Source organism: Metopolophium dirhodum, chromosome 1, assembly GCF_019925205.1.
Source record: "Metopolophium dirhodum isolate CAU chromosome 1, ASM1992520v1, whole genome shotgun sequence".
Taxonomy (NCBI): Eukaryota; Metazoa; Arthropoda; class Insecta; order Hemiptera; family Aphididae; genus Metopolophium; species Metopolophium dirhodum.
The window spans coordinates 3,695,066-3,717,532 of NC_083560.1; the positions used below are offsets into that span (position 1 = coordinate 3,695,066).

Consider the following 22,467-nt stretch of genomic DNA (forward strand, 5'->3'; position numbering starts at 1 on the left):
TTTTTGTAAGTACTTGAAACTTATAAAGTATATATTATTTTATAATATAAAAATGAATCGCTGAATATGTTGCTAAGATCAAATCTCGAGAGCAGCTGATCCAATTTCGCTTATTCGTTTTTTATAATATTCCTTGAAATACGAGGATGGTTTGATAGTTACGGAGAGAAAAATTTAAGAAATTAAAAAAAAAAGTCTAAAAAACTAAATACAAAAACGATAATATATAAGTAATTAACTCATAACCATATTATCATGGAAAAAACATTTATGTCATAACAAATAACTATAGCAATAATAATAATAATAATAATCACTTATTTAACATTACTCAAAAACAATGGTATGTTGTATAATATAGTCTATGGTCTAAGGTAAAATGTAAACGTCTCTTTGCTGTGCATCTATAATATTATTAAATCTAAAAGCCACAAATTTCTATAAAATTAAAAAAGTGTTGTGTTTTTGTGACTTACTAAATATGCCTCATATAAGGTACCGGACAAATTTAGGCAGAAGAACCCGAAATGTAACGAACCAAATTAATTATCAATCTAATCGTACTGCCCTACGTGTGTTATGATTGAACTCTCCTAAACGGATTTAAATGAATTTTTTTGTATGCGTTTGGGTGACGCCCCGGATTTGCCAAGGGATGTGCTCAAACGGGGATTTAGAGATTTCTTTTGTTTATAAATGGTTGCCATGGGTTTCAAAACTATAATAATAATAATTATTGGTTGCCTTGAAATCAATGCGTTCGTTCAATGCATTTAATTTTTTTGTATACTGTGTTTTGATATTATATGTATCGCAATTACGTAAATTTTGAGCGTATTATTCTTACATATAATTTACGTACATACAAAATGCCACGTTTTCGTGGACGATGAGGAAATATTGGTCGACAGACTCGGCATTCACAATTATTAGTCCAGCCGTTTAGGAGGAGTTCAGTGGCAAACTTGGTATAACTTTGATACTTTAGAGTTAAATCATAAAGTTACGTACATACAGCACGGGGTTCACGATTTACCGCAGGTAAATTGCCTACCTGATAATATACTGCTGCGAATCAGAATTTTTATACCAGGCAACAGAAAAGTTATGATAATATTTGAACACCATACACCTAATATTAAATAACGAATTGAACCAAATTTGAGTCATATAGAGTTGATACATTTAACGGGAAACAAAGTGCACAGAATCAGCTAGTTATTTTTACAAATATGATAAAAAACAAATAATAATGATTTAACTTAGCCAGTTACCGTATTAATAATAACAATATAAATATAATATCAAATATCCTTTAAACCGTCTGTGCTAAGACAAAAAGTATGTACTATGCTCGTAAAAAACCACTTCCTTATAATCATAAATCTGTGTCTGATATTCATAAAGCATTAAATTATATAAATTTGACTGCATCTAAACTCTAAAGTCAAAGATTTTTTATTAATTAATGGTAATTAAAAAGAAGATTAATTAAAGAATTATTGTAAATAATCATACCTGTAAAAAAAAGTGCAAGAGCCATTCTTCGAAGCCCTTTTATAGTTAATATTATCCAGGGTCGTTATGTTTAAGACACAATGTATTAAACAAATTGCCTCAAACTTATTTAAAAATTAATTTAAAACATTTGTCTTAAACATTTTGTCCATTGTTTAAAACGAACAAAACATATGTTTAAAACAGTAAAAAATATGCTAGTAGACAACTACATATTAGCATATAATTAAATTGCTTATTAAATAAAAATTTAGTTATTTTAAATATACTGTTTAAAACATTATTTTTAACTTTTTAGACTAAGACATTTTATTTTCAAAAAAACAGTTGAAACAAAATACTTAACAGATTTTTTTTATTTTTTGCCAAAAAATGTGAAAAACACACCAACTCTGGTAATAACGAATTTTTTTTAGAAACAATTTTTAATATAAATACTCATTAATCCAACCAATATTTGTTGTATATAGGTTTATATTATGTGAATAATCTTTATTTAATTTATCTTTACTAGCACCTAATGTTTATTTATTTATTTATTTATTAAGATAAATAGATAACCTTAATATTTAAGTTATTGACTGATAATTTATTTTTGTTTTTTATACAGTTAAGTGATTATTAAAAAAAAATAATATATTATCATATCTGAGTTTACATTAAATGGAATATATTTTAAATCAATTAAAACTTATATTAAAAATGTCAGTAAAATTTCTTAAACATTTTTTAGTTAATGGATTATTTTTAAATCAATTGAGACAGCATTTAGCATGATCTCAAAAGCAACTTTTTCAGATAGTGATAACTATAACAAAACGGGAGGCGTTCAAAATCCCGACAATGATAATCCCGAATGGTCAAAAACCCGAAACCAAAATCCCGACAGTCTAAAATACCGACAGTTCAAAATACCGACAGTTCAAAATACCGACAGTTCAAAATACCGACAGTTCAAAATATCGACAAAATAAAATAATTTTATCTTATCTTATAAAAGTTTAATTTAGTACCTATATTATCTAAAACGCTCAATTACTTGTCCCAAGTCTCAGTGAACGATCGAACATTTCAACTGAACAAACGTATTTTTGCGTGTTAATTGTATAGTACCTTTGTTTTAAATATAAGTTAGGAGTTTTTTAATTATGAGTGAAATATGTCAAATTATCCCATCTCAAAAAGGAAATGCCAAAATATGTGTCAAGGGATATTTAATGACAAAAGACAAGAATCGAGAGGACATATATTATTGGTGCTGCGAAAAAAAAAAACTAATGGCCTGCACAGGTAAGTTATTATTTCATTAACCGGAAAGACAAATTAATAAATTGGTTATATGACATAAGCGCCAAAGGTACGAAAATGACATATCATTTGCGCCAAAATAAATATTGTATATAAGTAGTTTTTCAAAATTGATATATCTTATAAAAATGATATTATATGTATACTATATTATATTAATATTAATAAATCATAAATTATGATACATAACATTTTTTTTTTTTGGTACACCTCAATGACACATTACCACTGGCCATTTCTCGTAAAAATCTATATTTTTGCTCTTTAAACAAAATACACACAACACCTATATTCGTAACAGTTTTTGTGAATTTATAATGATTTTAGTTAATTTGTTGAAATTTAAAAATATTATTCGTGGGTATTTGACATTATATACGTTAAAGACGTTTATGGGTGTCAACATTCCTTATCGATATTACCGTGCCGTTAAATTGCGATATGAAATAAGGTGATTGACGTGTACCGTGTACGTTATTATTTCGTGTACATTGTCATTGTGTGGTACCGTTTATCCAAAAAATATATGTATAATAAGTTTCATTTGGGACATACTATTATGTTAATTGATAAATGAACAAATTTCAGTGGACTCGATATTTTAACTCACATTTTAATATAAATAATAATAACAATAGAAGTAATAATTAAAAATTATTTTTAATTTTTGCGTTTCATTCATAGGACGTGCAACCACTATACTTATCAACAAAAAACATTTATTACGTAAATGTTCTGATCATAATCACGCACCTGAAGCAGCTAGGGTTGATGTATGTTCTACTCTTAGCCATTTATAAGATCAAGCACGAAATACCAATGACCAACCCTGCCAAATTATTCAAAGTTGCGTTACAAATATGCCAAGTACTGCTCATCCATACATGCCGAATAGAAATGCTCTACGGCAACAAATAAAGCGTGTTAGAAGGGAAAATACGCCATCGCAACCTCAATCATTAGAAGATCTAACAATTCCCGATTCACTGAGAACTACAATTGGCGGGGAGTTATTTTTAATTAAAGATTCAACCATTAATGATGAAAAACTTCTACTATTTTGTACTAAAAATAATGTTCAACGGCTGTCGCATGCTCGTTATTTAATTATGGATGGTACGTTTTGGACAGTCCCGACAATATTTTTAATGTATTGCTTGAGTTATTAAAATAAATTATTAAATAATGATTAATGAATACATAATAGTATAAATATAATGTAATAATTACATTATATTACTACAATTATTGTAGTGTAATGTATTGTTTGAGTTTTTAAATGAAATTGTTGAATAATGAACATGATAATATTATGTAAATATGTTTGGTCGGGATTTTAAACCGTCGGTATTATGATTTGTCGGGATTTTAAACAGTCGGTACTGTGACTTGTCGGGATTTTAAACTGTCGGTATTGTGATTTGTCGGGATTTGGTATGTCGGGATTTTACATGTCGGGATTATAATTGTCGGGATTTCGACCCAGACCCTAACAAAACTATTTAACTGTCTGTATATAACGGTCGAAAACATAGCTCAAGACTTTAATCACTACGCCCAATATAATATTCCAATATTAATTTTGAAAGCAGATTTGAATTCATCACTAAAATATTGCCGGTTTAATTTTCCTGATTTTAATTTTATTTACTTAGAAATTCACTTACAAAAAGAGTAAAAATAGATCATATTCATAATTCAAATTTAAATAAATTGATATAGAATATGAAAAACAGACGACAGTCAAAGCATAGTAAATTTAGTGGAGATTTCAAATCTGCTTTTAAAATTCAAATTGGAACATTCTACTGAGCGTAGTAATTGGAGTCACGGGCAGTATTTTTTGAAAAAAAATGTTTGTAGTTTTATAAAGTAATATGTTGTGAAATGTGCATGCGCGTATGTAAAATGCAGACGTACATGTCCGGTCACTATGATGCCTCTTGTAACATCACAGCATTTTTTGCCTTATTATTATAAAAATAATGAACATACCCATACCCATATTATCGTTTACGAGCATACCTTATTGTTCTATTGTTATGGTATCGCGCGCTAATGCAGAAATGACCGCAGTATTATGTAACAATCGTCCCCCGGCCCCCACAACCCGCAGTGATCGGTGTCTGCACGTCGCAGCTGACGGCCGCCGATGCTGTCGGCGCCTCCATCGTGTCCGGCGGTACCGCACCGGCATAGAACAAACTGTGAACATCCCCGATTATTGTAAAAGTTCCCGTTACGATACGACACTGACCTGCCCCACTTCAACAAAGAGCTACATCGCCAGCTCGGCCCCATCGCCGTCGTCGGGTCTCTACAGTACTATTCTATTCGATTTCTCCGTTCAACGACGCTCCACCTGTCTGGTCGACGATTCTTTTCAACGACGCTCCACCTTTCTGGTCGACGTTCTGACCCTTGATTCACATTTGTCTACGTCAACCACGTGTCCACGTTACGCCGTCCGACATGATCACCAGCATGATGGGCTAAGTACACCACGAGGGTCCTGACTGCGGGCCCGGCTAATCCAGTCAACGTCACCACCACGCAGTCAACCGTCGTAATATAATTTTTCCACCCTGTCCCCCCTTTTTTTATAACATTTTCCCGGTAACCCTGTGAGGGCACACCATGAACAACATGGAGTGCCGCCTCCAGTGGGCCGAGAAAAATATGTCAAAATTGCCATGTGCCAACCCGTATTATATTATACCTTAATGCCGAAATTTTCATTCTACCTAATGTCAAAACTTATTATTATTTAACATAACCATGTAAAATAAATCCACATTTTTACCAAAAACTCCCATATTATTATTTAACTTAACTATGTTTCCCCAAATAAATCCTCGGCATTCAGCTTGCCGTTGCGTGTAACAAAGCCTATGAGCTCCACCGACTTGGCCCTCGGGTCATCACGCGGTGTGGCTCATAGGTCACGACGAAAGTGTTCCCCTTTGGTCGTGGGTGGTTTTTGGTAGTCTCACAAACTACCAGATTCTCACACTCTTTACAACGTGATCGGTACTACGAATTACACACACGAATGCTCCAGTCCCATTTACACCTAAAACCCTTTAACATTAACTGGCTCTAAACTGGAGCCTCATTGATGGTACGTATTATATATTTGATAGGAATATAAAATATTATATAGACGCACAATTTTTTATTTCTCTTTCCGAGTACGCGTTACGTTTAGCAGAATCATTCATGTGTAGTTGTTGTGTCGTTTGATTTAATGTCGGAGCGAATATTATGAAACTAATGTCGAGAATACATTCTCCGGTTCGGTTTTTTATTCTTATTTTAGTTTAATACACGAAGTAGTTTTAATCAAATATTATAGTATATTGTTCGTACCTAAGTCTTATCTTTAAATTTCAAGTATGGATGGTCATAAATGCTAACCAGCGCTAATTATAAAAAAAATCAAGCGTACAAAATTATTACTATATTGCAAAGAAATTTAATGTAAAATATTTAAGGCTTTTACAAAATCGATTTCAGTTTTTGAGATAGCTCTATAAAAAAAACATTACTGTATATATATGACATTTTCAACAAACGTTTATATTAGCATTTTCCATACACCATGAAAATTAAAAAATATTTTGTCTCTTTTCGAGTTAATTATAAGCATAATACAATTTCGATTTTTATTAGTTTTCTTTAAAATTATTGATGTCGATAAAAATTTATTGCTTGGCTAAAAACATTGAAAATTTAATAGAAGGTTCGTCGAAAGTTGTTAGTGGAAATTATATAAATGAAAAATGAGCATAAATCCATGGTAATTTTTATGAGCGTCTGCGGATTTAGAATTTTTGATAGAATTCGTTAAAACACAGAAAACTTCAAATTATTTCGCATTAGAAATTCTTAAAAAAAATTATTTTTGTATCCAAGTTTTGATAAATTAATATATGATTCCTCATAAGTTTTCCACATTCAATCATCGGTAGAAACAATAAGTTAGGTTTCTTAAAAAACATATACATAGGTAGAATACAATATTCGAGGTTTGTATACTTATATATTGCTGGTATGGGTCTTACACCGTCGTTTTACGTTACTTAGGATAATATTTTTTGTTAAATGTCCATATCTAGGTACCTATATTATAGTAATGATTAGTGATTCGACAACAGTTAATGTGGCCGTGAGTAACCCAGTATCCGTTAATACAATATACTCGGTGCATATTATTCACTTAAAATCGTTGTTAATACTGAACAAACTCAGGTATTGGTATACAAAATATAAATATTATAAATAATTGTACATGTATTGTCAAGTAGTACCATACCTGCATTTTGCTCAAGCATAAAGTGTTGGCCGGCGTATTGTATAGGCAAAATAGGTACATTTGCAGTGTTCAATATAATTATCCATAATTGTTACATTTTAGCACGTCGCAATTTCGTTCGTCGATAGAATATGGTTGCGCACAAAACAAACCACATCGTACCCCACAGTTAATACTTAAATACTGTTGGAGTACACAGATATACAGAAGTTAAAGTTAAATACTAATAGTATAATGATACGATGTACAATAGTGTTACGAGGCGTAATATACATCAACGACTAACTATGTATACCCCCGACTACACTACACAAGACATATATGCTGTAGTATTATAAAAATGTATAGTCAGCGTCTGCTGAACTACAGTGTCAATATAGTACTTATATACTACATTATTTAGGGTGTTTTGTTTATAATTTAAACAAATACACTAATGTACTTATATGTATATTTCAAAAATGTTAAAATGAAATAAACTACATTACTTATTTGAATGTTCTTAATTTTTCTTTAAATTTTTCTCAATAGCAGATTTACAAATTGGCTATTTTAAAAATATATTTAGATATTTTTATTTTCAGTATTAATAAACGAAAATGTTATACTTATGTGTAGACCAAGTTGTCAACTATTGTAATAATGGTTCAATAAAATTCTTAGGGGCTGTCATTTGGTTGGTTATCACTTATTTTTCAAAACTAAAACATAATTTAAAATATTGGAATGTAGAATGCATCGTAACTATACCACAGTATCAGATACAAAGGTATGGACGAATTCTTATTGAATTCAGTAGGTTAGTGAAAACTAAATGGATTTAATCGTTTTATTAAAATATATCACGTTTAATTCATCTTTTCAGGTTATCTCCTATCTAAAATTGATAGACAATCGGGAACACCAGAAAAACCACTTTTCAGCTTAGGCCAACTGACACACAGTGCATATTGGATATGTGTTATATTGGAAGATTTAGATAAATACTTAGGTAGTAATCTATATATTTGTTAATAATATCATCACTAAAATTGGTAATTCAAACATTTAGTATTATATACTAACTAGTATTATAACCTAACCTAACCTAACCTATTTATATTAACTTTTCGTATAATTTTGCTTGGTCGAGTTGAAACTGAATCGCTAGCTTTTCATTTGCAATTTTCTATGAAAACTTGAAGCTCAATATTTTGTGGTGTTATTGCTTCATGATTGTGCTCCCCGATTACTGCATTAACTTGGGATTTGTTGACAATATTTTCTTTGCATGTAAAATTGAATATTATAATTAATTGAGCGACGAGCGTTAGTAGGTAGAAGATACCTATATACGCCATCCGCCAATACCGTAACGTAAAACCTCCAACAGCCATAACTTTGAAACTATAGATCCGACCTCCAAATTCTGACTCAACCATCGTTTTAAATATAACTAACTATATAAATTTGAAAAAAAAATTAAATTGCAAAAATAGAAGGGTGTCCGGTAAAAAAATTAATATATTTTAAATATTTTAAGCTTAAAACATGGTAGACAATTAAATACCGCTCTGCTGGACAGTATGTATAGTTACAGAGCGCATGTCGTTGTAATGAGTGTGTTCTGGCCGGGACGATACAAATATAGACCGTGCCCCCGGTACCACTAGGATTTCGCGCAACTCTCACACACCGACCGACCTATGTATTTGTGTGTATATCTGTTATAGCTCAGCTAGAATTGGTTGGGTTCGCCGCGCAAATACTAGTGAGCTATGTGGTGTGGTGAAGTGTAAGGTGTGTATATGTGTGGGTGTGTATGCTTAAAAACTAGTGACAAAAAAGGTAGGTCTAATAAATAAATAAATGAGTGACACGGTTGCTGGTAAAAATGAATTGCTGTATTGTACACAATAATCAAAAACAGTAATATATAAATCACAGCAACATCAAGTATAAAATATAAAAACAATCTAGATAGATAATAATATTGGCCGTTTTAGCTGTAAGCTCGTAAAGGTGTAATATAAGCTACTGAGTACTAGCTCAACAATACAATAAACTAATAATATGGCAAGCTATTTGAGCTGCTAAGGAATAATATAAATATGTGGCCCAACAATATAATAATTGAAGGCAGCTAATTGAGCTGTAATATAAAATATATAATAACAATAAATAACCCACAGATCGTGGAGCGCAGACTGGCCAGCTGGTCCTGTAGCTAATCACTATACAATGTTAACACAATAAATTATGAGAAATATAATAATTGACAAGTTACAATAATTGCAAATTAGGTATGATATATAACAATAAATAAAATAAGTCTTCGTGGCGATTTGCGCTAACGACAATAATACAAATTCGGTGACGATTCGCGTCCACAACAACGGTATAATAGATAGTAGTTGGCGATTTGCGCTTGCACAATATATTATTATAATAATACTTTAGTAGCGATTAGCGCTCACTAAAAATGAATTAATAAAAATACAAAGATGGCAATTCGCGCCCACAATTTTCAATATAGTATATTGTAATAATATAAAAAGAACGGCGCTTTGCGCACGTAAAAATTATAGTTCTACGTTAACACTACGTAACGGACTGGTGACATCTTGGGCGGCCGTGCTACACGTACTGGCTCGTCCGGCCTTTCTAATCTACATATTATATAACTCACAGCTGACACGGACAATTATACTAAAATAAAAACAATAATATCAACATAATATAGGGACGAACGGGTAACAGATATGTGTGTGTGTGTGAGTGTATGCGTGTGCCGGCCGGTGGCGAGATATGCGTTACGGTCTTAACAGAGTGTGTTATATTTGGTATACATATACTATACCAAAGAGTCCGTGGTGAAAAAGTCCGGGACATATAATTAGGTAAAAACAAAAATACGATGTCATGCACAAATAGTCAATAAAATAACTTCCAAATATAACTAAATTATTTACCTGTACGAAATTAATAAACAATCTTGTAGGTACCAATATCGTTAATATCACAACTTTTTTGGACTTTGAACACTGCTTGACTTTTGGATGCATTGAATAATCAAATACCTCTGCATCCGAGTGTAGACCAAAGGTATGGTTAAAAATAATTTTAAACCATTTATTTATCTTGGTTTCTTTGCCATTATAAAATATATAAACCACAAGAATTTCACATGTCATAATATGATAAAAAAAATATACATATTAGGTAGGTTACTTATTATATTATACAAATAAAAACAAAATATATTTTTAAAAAAAAATTTATTTTTTATTTTGTGTTGGTAAAAATTATATATTATATATTATTTAATATTATTATTATTTAATTATATATCACCTAATTATACACTTATTATAGCATAAAAAAACAATAAAATACTAAGTAAAATTTGTTAAAATTTAAAATAATATATCTTAAATACCTAGTGATTGTCATTTTTACAAAATTAAGTAAAACTGTCATTTTTTTAAATAGATTTATAGTAAAAATAATAAAATATTCGATGGAAAAGTATGGGTACCTACTTTTCTATTTGATATTTAAATTATTATCATATAATTACAGTAATAGTGTGTACCTACTAATGAAATACAACATATTTTGTTTCATAAAATAGCATTGATATAAATGCAAATGTACGCCTTTTACATTTTGTTATTACAGTCAACTCACGATATAACGAATTTCAAGGGACCGAGAAAAAAATTCGTTATATCGAAAGTTCGTTACATCGAAATTCGTTATATCAAGAGAATATACCAATTGAATTCGTTATAACGAGAATAAAAATAAAAATTCAAAATTTTATTATTCGTATTTTATTATGTATAAAATATATGAGTCATATAAGTATATACATATTTATTGTTTAATTTCAATATAAATGTATGTAATAATATTTCTAATAAAAATATGCTATAATAATAATATGTACATATAATAAATCGCTATACATGTGTGCATTTATTTTTTAAAAAATCAGATATTTTTGATTGTTTGCAACTGCTTGAGTTTACCTTATCAATAGTATTGTCCAGATTTAAAATGCTAGAAAACACATTGTCGTCAATATCATGTCTCTGTAAGTAACTTAAGACGGCGCGAAGACCTAATTTGGCTTCCTTCGAGTTTACGATGGGGTCTTCAGGAGATTCTTCTTCGTCATTTTCTTCGTCATAACCTTCTTCGTTATTAAAACTGACAAAAATCTCATCGTCTGTAAGAGACCCACAGACAGCCAAATCATCGTCGATAGCAACATAATCTTCAAACGTCAATTGATTGTTTAGAACAGTCGATAATGTGTTATGTTGAGTGTCAACTTCTAAAGTGATAGGGAATTCTTCTTCTTCATTATCAATAGTTTTCACAAATCCACATTTTCTAAAGCAGTTTCGAATTGTTTGTGTAGTCACATTGTTCCAATCTTTGTGGCTGATTATTATAGCAGTCAAAACGGTTACTTTCGGAGAATCATTATTATCCAAGCAAGCCAAAAATTCAGATACAATTTCCTTTCGATATAGAAGTTTGAAGTTTTTAATAATGCCTTAGTCCAGAGGTTGGAGTTTCGAGGTTGTGTTTGCTGGAAGAAACTCAATTCGTACATTAGAGAGAGTTGGGGGGTTGTTATGTGCAGTGCAATTATCAACAAAAATTATAATTTTTCTATGTTGTTTTCGCATGTCATTATTGAGAGTTTCAAGCTATTCGTTCCACAGTTTGGTTGTCATCCACGATTTTTTGTTGTTTTTATACGTCACCGGCAAAGATTTGACATTTTTAAAGCACCTAGGTTTAGCGGACTTGCCTATAAATAAAGGCCTTAACTTCTCCGATCCATCCATATTTACCGCAAAAAGTAAAGTGACTCGCTCCTTACTAAGTTTCCCTCCATGGCATTTTTCATTTTTAAACGTTAGTGTTCGGACAGGTAAACATTTAAAAAACAGTCCTGTCTCGTCAGCATTGAACACATTTTTCGGATCGTACTCACATAATAAGTCTTGAAGTTTCATCTGCCAGTCGTTACAGATATCTTCATCGACACTTGCACTTTCTCCACAAATTTTTTTGAACACCAAGTTATGTGGCTTTTTAAAATTAGATAACCAACCGTCACAAGCATTAAAATCAGAGATTCCAAACATTTTAGCATAACTTTTAGCTTTTTCTTTGATTAAAATACCACTCACGGGAATATTTTGCTGCCTAACTTGATTGAACCAAGTGAATAAACATTGTTCTATACGGGGAAACTCACATAGTCGTTTCTTTTTCCGGCTACTTTGTGCGTCAGTTGTATTAAGAATTACTTCTTTCTGTTTCAAAATTGTAGAAAGTGACGAAAAAGGAATTTTAAAACTATCTACGACTTCTTTTTTCTTTTTACCACTCTCGATTTCTTCAATAATTTTTTTCTTGTCCGAAATTGACAAACACTTTAGTTTTGAACTCATAATTGTAACTCATAAAACGCGACGTATTTTCGAATGTACGGTCACGTTTAACACAATGAACAGAACTTAAACGGTACCGATAAGTTACATAGTATGTTACGTTCATTTTGCGTAGAGCCACTAATCGACATAAGTCTTATCTTAATTGCGATACTGTACTTGAGTGTACTATCGCATGATAATCATCAGAAAAACTTCGTAATCTATTATGTGGTAATAGCAACATACTTATTTTTATATATTTTTCATAGAGTTATACACTAGAGACATGTATCATATCTTATTTAAAATTAAAAATTCGTAATAGAAAGCTCCAAATTTATAAAAATTCGTTACATCGCGAGAGTTTTGATCAAAAACGCTTCGCTACATCAAGGGGACCAAAATACATTACATTTGTTCGTAATACCGCGATATTTTCAAGGGACCGGTAGTTTTATTCGTTATATCGCGAGTTGACTGTATTAAAATTAATAATTTTCAAATATTCGGCGGACTTATAGCCGGCGGAATCAATATGTAAAGAAGTTCAGCAGAGTCGATACATGGCACAATCGATAGATTTCTTAAGGTAAAAATGTAATTCCATTGCAATTGATGTACGCCATACTAGCGTAGTACTTAAAATAATCCCGGACCCAACTAGTGCAGTATCTAGTGCAAATTACATACGGCCATCTCAGGTACTTCACTAGTTGGGTCCGGGATTATTTTCAGTTGGTACTACGCTACTTGGGCGTGAGTGTATGTAATTTGCTCCACATCTAAAAATTAATATTGGTAATTTGCACCGCTTTTTTATGTTGTAGTTTCCGCCGGGAAAATATGCCAACATATATAATTTAATAATTCTATATATAATATAATTTAAGTTGTTGAGACTTGATTTAAAATGTATATCATATTGTAAAAACTACCAGAAAAACAACAAAACAATTATTATTGTAAATACTTAGTATTTTCATATACAAAAATCAAATACATTTAAAAATTATTCTAATTAGTAATTCAGAATACTGTTGGAAAAAGTATTTTAAAAGTATTCTAAATACTTATAAAGTATATATAACTTCCGAATATAACTTTATTCAGAATACTACACAAGACTTCTTATATTTTTATTTAATTTTATTACTGAAAAGTACCTGTGGCTATTGAGTTAATAAGATAAACAATAAACAATATATTGTAACGGTCGTCGCGGTCATACAATACTATAGTCAGTGTGAGGTTAACGAAAATCGTGGAATACAGGTTAGGCGTAGCCCCCACGCAGTCTTGTAAAAATACTCTTGAAAAAGTATTAAGGTACTAATACCAGTTTTCGAATAAAAAAGTATTAAAAAAAATGTTGAAATAATACGTCGGACCAGGCCAGGGGACTGTTTTTTTGTAGAGCCGCGGTTCAGGCAAATGTATTGTCCATAATTTTTGCCAATCGTGTGCCGGAAGGTGGCGACGCATTAAACCTATATATTTGGAAAGCCAGGAATTTTCTATATAAGCCGATCATAGTTCAAAAGAGTACTCGGCTTTCGGGGACATAGTTATATGCGTCAGACCAAGCCAGGGGACCGTTTTTTTGTAGATCCTATTGTACAGGAAAACGTGCCATTTATAATTTTTCCGACCGTGTTCCGGAAGGTGCCGACGCATCAAACCTATATATTCGGAAAGCCAGGAAAATTTTCCATAAGTCGTTCATAGTTCAAAAGTGTACACGGCTTTTGGGTACATGGTAATATGCCTCAGACCAGGCCAGGGGACCGTTTTTTTGTAGAACCGTGGGTCAAGCAAACGTATCGTCCATACTTTTTGCCGATCGTGTGCCGGAAAGAGTCGTCACATTAAACCTATATATTGGGAAAGCCAGAAAAATTCTCTATAAGTCGATCATAGTTCAAAAGTGTACACGGCTTTCGAGGACTTAGTAATATGCCTCAGACCAGGCCAGGGGACCGTTTTTTTTAGAGCCGCGGTACAGGCAAACGTATCGTTTATCATTTTTCCGACCATGTTCCGGAAGGTGGCGACACATCAAACCTATATATTCGGAAAGCCAGGAAAATTTTCCATACGTCGTTCATAGTTCAAAAGTGTACACAGCTTTTGGGTACATGGTAATATGCCTCAGACCAGGCCAGGGGACAGTTTTTTTGTAGAGCTGATTGTACAGGCAAAAGTGCAGTTTATAATTTTTCCGACTGTGTTCCGGTAAGTAGCGACGCATAAGGCCTATATATTCGATAAGCCAGGAAAATTCTCTGTAAGTCGATCATAGTTCAAAAGTATCCACGGCTTTTGGGTACATAGTAATATGCCTCAGACCAGGCTATGGGACTGTTGTTTTTATAGAGCTGCGGTACAGGGAAACGTAACATTTATAATTTTTCTGACCGTGTTCCGGAAAGAGTAGTCACATTAAACCTATATATTGGGAAAGCCAGAAAAATTCTCTATAAGTCGATCATAGTTCAAAAGTGTACACGGCTTTCGAGGACTTAGTAATATGCCTCAGACCAGGCCAGGGGACCGTTTTTTTTAGAGCCGCGGTAAGGCAAACGTATCGTTTATCATTTTTCCGACCATGTTCCGGAAGGTGGCGACACATCAAACCTATATATTCGGAAAGCCAGGAAAATTTTCCATACGTCGTTCATAGTTCAAAAGTGTACACAGCTTTTGGGTACATGGTAATATGCCTCAGACCAGGCCAGGGGACAGTTTTTTTGTAGAGCTGATTGTACAGGCAAAAGTGTAGTTTATAATTTTTCCGACTGTGTTCCGGTAAGTAGCGACGCATAAGGCCTATATATTCGATAAGCCAGGAAAATTCTCTATAAGTCGATCATAGTTCAAAAGTATCCACGGCTTTTGGGTACATAGTAATATGCCTCAGACCAGGCTATGGGACTGTTGTTTTTATAGAGCTGCGGTACAGGGAAACGTAACATTTATAATTTTTCTGACCGTGTTCCGGAAGGTGGCGACGTATTAGGCCTATTTATTCGGTAAGCCAAAAATTTTCTCTATAAGCCGATCATAGTTCAATAGTGTACACAGCTTTCAGTGACTTAGTAATATGCGTCAGACCAGGCGAGGGGACCGTTTTATTGTAGATCCGTGGGTCAAGAAAAAGTATCGTCCATACTTTTTGCCGATCGTGTGCCGGAAAGTGTCGACAAATTAAACCTATATATTGGGAAAGCCAGAAAAATTCTCTATAAGTTGTTCATAATTCAAAAGTGTACACGGCTTTCGGGGACATAGTAATATGCCTCAGACCAGACAAGGGTACTGTTTTTTTGACGAGTTACCGTACAGGCAAACGTATCGTTTATCATTTTTCCGACCGTGTTCCGGAAGGTGGCGACACATTAAACATATATATTCGGAAAGCTAAGAAAATTATCTATAAGCCGATCATAGTTCAATAGTGTACACAGCTTTCAGTGACTTAGTAATATGCCTGAGACCAGGCCAGGGGACCGTTTTTTTGTATAGCCGCGGTACAGGCAAACGTATCGTCCATACTTTTTGCCGATCGTGCCGGAAAGTGGCGACGCATTAAACCGATATATTTGGAAAGCCAGGAAAATTTTCTGTATGTCGATCATAGTTCATAAGTGTACACGGCTTTCGGGTGAATAGTAATATGCCTCAGACCAGGCCAGGGGACCGTTTTTTTGTAGAACCGTGGGTCAAGCAAACGTATCGTCCATACTTTTTGCCGATCGTGTGCCGGAAAGAGTCATCACATTAAACCTATATATTGGGAAAGTCAGAAAAATTCTCTATAAGTCGATCATAGTTCAAAAGTGTACACGGCTTTCGGGTACATAGTAATATGCGAAAGACCAGACCATGGGACTGTTGTTTTTATAGAGCTGCGGTACTTGGAAACGTATCGTTTATAATTTTTCTGACCTCGTTCCGGTAAGTGATGACGCATTAAGCCTATATATTCAGAAAATTAGGCAAGTTCTCTATAAGTCGTCCATAGTTCAAAAGTGTATAAGGCTTTCGAGGACTTAGTAATATGCCTCAGACCAGGCCAGGGGACCGTTTTTTGTAGAGCCGCGGTACAGGCAAACGTATCGTTTATCATTCTTCCGACCGTGTTCCGGAAGGTGGCGACACAATTAACATATATACTCGGAAAGCTAAGAAAATTCTCCATATGTCGTTCATAGTTCAGAAGTGTACACGGCTTTCGGGTACATAGTAATATGCCTCTGACCAGGCCAGGGGACTGTTTTTTTATAGAGCCACGGTACAGGCAAACGTATCGTTTATCATTTTTCCGACCATGTTCCATAAGGTGACGACGCACCAAACCGATATATTCTGAAACCCAGGAAAATTCTCCATATGTCGTTCATAGTTCAGAAGTGTACACGGTTTTCGAAGACATACTAATATGCGCCAGACCAGGCCAGGGGACCGTTTTTTTGTAGAGCCGCGGTACAGGCAAACGTATCGTTTATCATTTTTCCGACCGTGTTTTGGAAGGTGGTGACACATTAAACATACATATTCTGAAAGCTAAGAAAGTTTTCCATATGTCATTCATAGTTCAGAAGTGTACACGGCTTTCGAGGACTTAGTAATATGCGTCAGACCAGGCCAGAGGACCGTTTTTTCGTAGATCAGCGGTACAGGCAAACGTATGGTTTATCATTTTTCCGACCGTGTTCCGGAAGGTGGCGACGCATTAAACCTATATATTCTGAAACCCAGGAAAATTCTCCATATGTCGTTCATAGTTCAGAAGTGTACACGGTTTTCGAAGACATACTAATATGCGCCAGACCAGGCCAGGGGACCGTTTTTTTGTAGAGCCGCGGTACAGGCAAACGTATCGTTTATCATTTTTCCGACCGTGTTTTGGAAGGTGGTGACACATTAAACATATATATTCTGAAAGCTAAGAAAGTTTTCCATATGTCGTTCATAGGTCAGAAGTGTACACGGCTTTCGAGAACTTAGTAATATGCGTCAGACCAGGCCAGAGGACCGTTTTTTCGTAGATCAGCGGTACAGGCAAACGTATCGTTTATCATTTTTCCGACCGTGTTTCGGAAGGTGGCGACGCATTTAACATACATATTCTGAAAGCTAAGAAAGTTTTCCATATGTCATTCATAGTTCAGAAGTGTACACGGCTTTCGAGGACTTAGTAATATGCGTCAGACCAGGCCAGAGGACCGTTTTTTCGTAGATCAGCGGTACAGGCAAACGTATGGTTTATCATTTTTCCGACCGTGTTCCGGAAGGTGGCGACGCATTAAACCTATATATTCAGACAGCCAGGAAAATTCTCCATAAGTCGTTCATAGTTCATTAGTGTACAAGGCTTTCAGTGGCATAGTTATGTGCGTCAGACCACGCCAGAGGACCGTTTTTTTGTAGAGCCACGGTACAAGCCAACGTATCGTTTATAATTTTTCTGACTGTGTTCCGGAAGGTGGCGACCTATTAGGCCTATTTATTTGGAAAGCCAGAAATTTTTTCTTTAAGCCGATCATAGTTCAATACTGTACAAGGCTTTCGGTGGCATAGTAATATGCGTCAGACCAGGCCAGGGGACCGTTTTTTTGTAGAGCCTATTGTACGGGCAAACGTGCCATTTATAATTTTTCCGACCATTTTCCGCAAGGTGGCGATGCATCAAACCTATTTATTCTGAAAGCCAGGAAAATTCTCCATAAGTTGTTCATAGTTCAGATGTGTACACGGCTTTCGAGGACATAGTAATATGCCTCAGACCAGGCCAGGGGACCGTTTTTTTGTAGAGCCTCGGTACAGGCAAACGTATCGTTCATACTTTTTGCCGATCATATTGTGCTGAAAAGTTGCGACGCATTAAACCTATATATTTTGAAACCCAGGAAAATTATCCATATGTCGTTCATAGTTGTGTACACGGTTTTCGAAGACTTAGTAATACCCAGACAGCAATCCAATATTAGTAAAACTTTCTAGGAATGTTTTTAGTCAAATGATTACCTTGTGAGAAAGTTTTATTGTCATTTCCACATAATTATTCAAAGTTCCTATAATCTTCTAACAAAATTATTTGGCCACAAAAGTAACTATTTTCTAATATTTTGTCGAAAGATTCTGTTAACATAATTTTAAAAGATTCTTAAAACATTAATTCAAAAGATTCTGTAAACATTATTTTAAAAGATTCTTAAATTAATATTTCTACATATTCTTAAATTAGGTATTATAATATTTTCAGTCACATTTACTTTTAGAATATTATGTTAATATTCTAAATAACTTTTCATTTTTAAACTAGTAAAATATTATTATAAATTAATATTATGACAACTTCCACACTTTTAAATTGAGAGAGCTCGAAAGTTACCTCCACCTATATTAAAGTTTGGAATAAAAAGGATAATATGTAAAACAAACTATTTATTTAAGATCTCTTTATTATTATAATAACTTTTTATAATAATTGTATTAATACAATTATTTAATTTATCAATTTAATATCTTTGTTCTTTTTTTCATTTTTCTCCTTAATTCTGAATTTTGCATAATCCAACCAGACCCGAAGTGGAACATCAATTTTTTTATCAGGTACTTTAGTATATTGCAAATTTAATCTCACAGCATCTAAAACAAATTAAATGATTTATTAAAAATATAAAGAAATAAAGTAAAATTGCAACAATTGCTGTTTATGATCAGCAGGTGAAATATTATTGACAAACACATTGAAGGTTATATATAATTAAAGATTTTTTTGTCTGGTAGCTATTGTATATATTACACTATATAGGTGTAATTAAATAATTATAAACTATGAGAGTTGCTAGCTAATATTTATTCAGAAAGAATAGTTTATGATAGGTTATTTAAGCGCATACACTAAGAATATTTAAAAGCTATAATAAATGATACAAAATATAATAAAATAAATGTATAGATGTAAGAGAAACAATGATTTAAAACAAACTATACAACCACGTGGGCAAGAATGTTAAACTAAAATAGAGGAACCATGAAAATTACCTTTAAATAAATATATATTATTATTAATATAAAATATTAATATACAATAATACTAAAAAATAGGTAGGTAATTGTTCTGCTGTATAGTATAGATGTCGAGTGTTGGTACCTCACCATTGAGTAAGATATATCAATGCATACAAAAAACGACATTGGGAGAATATGGTTTGTCAGCCAATATTACTATAGTATAACTAATAAGTATATTTTATCATATGTTTATATTGCTATTAAAGTTAGTTTAGTTTAGTTTTAGTATATCATTAGTATTATGGTAAGTTAAATTAATTTTTGCCGAAAACATAACATTTGGAAATGTTTTTGAGTATATAAAATGTAATAATAATAAATGTAACTTTAAAGGCTTACGAAAAAATATCAAAAATAATGAAAACACATATTATCATTCATTGCTCTGAATCTAATCTAATTATATATTATATTGTATGGCCTATATAAACAAAAAACAAAATGGTTTACTGTATTGAACATATTAAAATGTATTAATTTTATTTTAAAAGAATGTAGTGTTTTAACTTATATGTGCTGGTGAAAATGGTGGTCATCATATATATATCATAAGAGTTATAAAAACTAAAATATATAAACATTTGTTATACAGAGTACTTACCAATAATAACCTGGTATATTTTAAGACTTCCAAATGGCTTATTCCAACAATGATAATTTACAAATCTAAAATAAATAAATAAAATATTAAAAATTCAATATATGTTAATATATATTATATTATTATGGATATTATAAAAACATATACTTATGTCTTATATTGTATCAATATCACAATAGAAGTGTAAGTTAAAAATAATCAACACAAAAAAATACATTTTATTTTTTTTCATTATTACCAATTCATTTCTATAATGAGTATCATCTAATTTTTTTTCTTCTGCCATAAGTCCATCATCACTAGTTAATGGAAATATGTTCATATCAATTGAATTTTGTTTTGGGGAATTGTGGATATAAAATTATTGTTTGATTGTGCCATTAGTGCTTGCACCTTTTCGTTAGTATCCTTAATAATATGCATCATAGCACTCATGTCATATTTTAAGTGAGTTAATGATGTGAATGTAAACTTTTGAAAATCTACAAATATACAAAACAAATATAAATAATATAAAATGATTGGTTTCAAATTATTATAGTTATAATAGATATTATTTTCTTGACATAGGTATTTAATTTAAATAGACTGTTTATTATATTATATAAATATATAAGCATATTGAAAAAAATTATTCACAGTCCTCCAGTTACTACCAGTTAATTCCTATTAATAAACATCGGTATCATACTAATCTTGATTTATTTTTTATTTTTAAGTATAGGTAGTTTAATTTAAACATATAGCTAGGTATTAAAATATTTTTAATGAGTATCATAATTATTATTAGTAAATAATTCAGTAATTCATGAATTTAATTTTACATTACCGTGAGAAGACATGAACATACCACCATCAAAATTAATACTTGAATGCAAATTATCTGCAGATTTTGTTGTAACGCTATCTCCTGAAATTAATTAAAAATATAATAAAATATTAAGGTGCTTCAAATGTTGATTTATAATATTAATTAATTATTTTTAGAAGATTTCGTTTGACTTATGTATTATTTACCATCATTCACATTTTTACTAAGGTTTTTATTATTTGCATCCAAAACCAAAGTTTTTGTTACATGTTTCAATGCTTCTGTATCTTCAGTTTGGTTGTTAGTACTTGATATATTTCATTTTCCAGGTGATTTGTGTACTCCTTGAAAATTTGGTGCTATTTCAGTTTGTTCATATCTATTTAAATGATTGACCTTCCAAACTTGGGTGTTTGGTGAAAATACAGCATTTGATGAAGATTGGATCAAAATATTTTCTTCTGAATTTGAATCGTCACTACCTAATATAAATGTGACAAAAAAAAAAAATGTAATTTAAGTTAAAATAGAATTAATGCATTTAATTTTAATTTAATTGGTTATAATTATAACATTTAAATACTATATAGTATACCTTTATTGCTTATGATGCTTGCATTTCCCCACGTTGGATCACAATCTGAATCATCATTATTATCACTCAGTGATTCGCGATTGTCAACATTGAATATAGATTCAACATCGTGTTTTGAATTTGTTACTATAGGAATTAAACATTAAATTTGTATTTATATATTATACTTAAAACACTGACATTATTATTACAAAACAAAACTTTAATAGTACCTAATTTAAAAACTAACCTTTAGAGCAATAATCTTTATACATAGGTGGTGGAAAATGCATGACAACTAATTCTGCAGATGAATTAAATGTTTTCTTTTTTTTTTTTTTTTACCTCATCTTCTGTTGTAGTAGACAAGTCCGAATTTGTAGTTGCTCTTGAGAGTTTGGCTTGTGCTTCAGCTAATGTTGCTATAAAAAAACAATCATAAGTATGTATACAAATAATATGATACTATATATAACAATAATATATGCAATAATAATTAAAAGAATAGGTACCATAGTTTTTTGTTCCCAAGATACGTGCTGGATAATAAAAAAAATCTGTTTTATTTGGCTTGTATCGGTTTTTAATTAACTTTTTTATATTTTTTGATGATTTCGGCCAAGCACAAAGATCTTTTTTGACCCGTGTATCAGGCACTGCTTCAATACTATTATCTTTAAGAAAATAGACAACTTCCCATCTACCCATCAGTTAATTAAAAATATTTAATTTTAAAAAAATATAACAAAATTAAATAAAAGTTAAATGTATGTATTTTTGATTTTAATATTGTATATTAAAACCACCATATTTATCTATAAT

At 31.9% G+C, this 22,467-nt stretch overlaps 1 protein-coding gene and 1 pseudogene across 1 annotated transcript; both read right to left on the bottom strand.

Annotated features, from left to right (window-relative positions):
- Positions 1–9,702: 9,702 nt before the first annotated feature.
- Positions 9,703–12,597, bottom strand: LOC132936379 (tigger transposable element-derived protein 6-like). Its single transcript, XM_061003130.1, has 3 exons — positions 11,992–12,597; positions 11,155–11,652; positions 9,703–9,789 (listed from the first exon to the last, which is right to left on the bottom strand). Exons 1-3 carry the CDS (start codon positions 12,595–12,597, stop codon positions 9,703–9,705), a joined length of 1,191 nt encoding a protein of 396 aa, XP_060859113.1.
- An 8,672-nt stretch (positions 12,598–21,269) lies between these two features.
- Positions 21,270–22,160, bottom strand: LOC132933619 (uncharacterized; annotated as a pseudogene).
- Positions 22,161–22,467: the final 307 nt, after the last annotated feature.

Excerpts from the sequence above, each read along its gene's own strand:
- LOC132936379 (XM_061003130.1), bottom strand. The coding sequence starts at position 12,597 with ATGAGTTCAAAACTAAAGTGTTTGTCAATTTCGGACAAGAAAAAAATT. Across the intron at positions 11,653-11,991 it reads GAGTCACTTTACTTTTTGCG|GAAATTGTATCTGAATTTTT; the intron begins GTAAATATGGAT and ends CTATATCGAAAG. Across the intron at positions 9,790-11,154 it reads TGGACAATACTATTGATAAG|ATTAGAAAGGCCGGACGAGC; the intron begins GTAAACTCAAGC and ends TATAATATGTAG.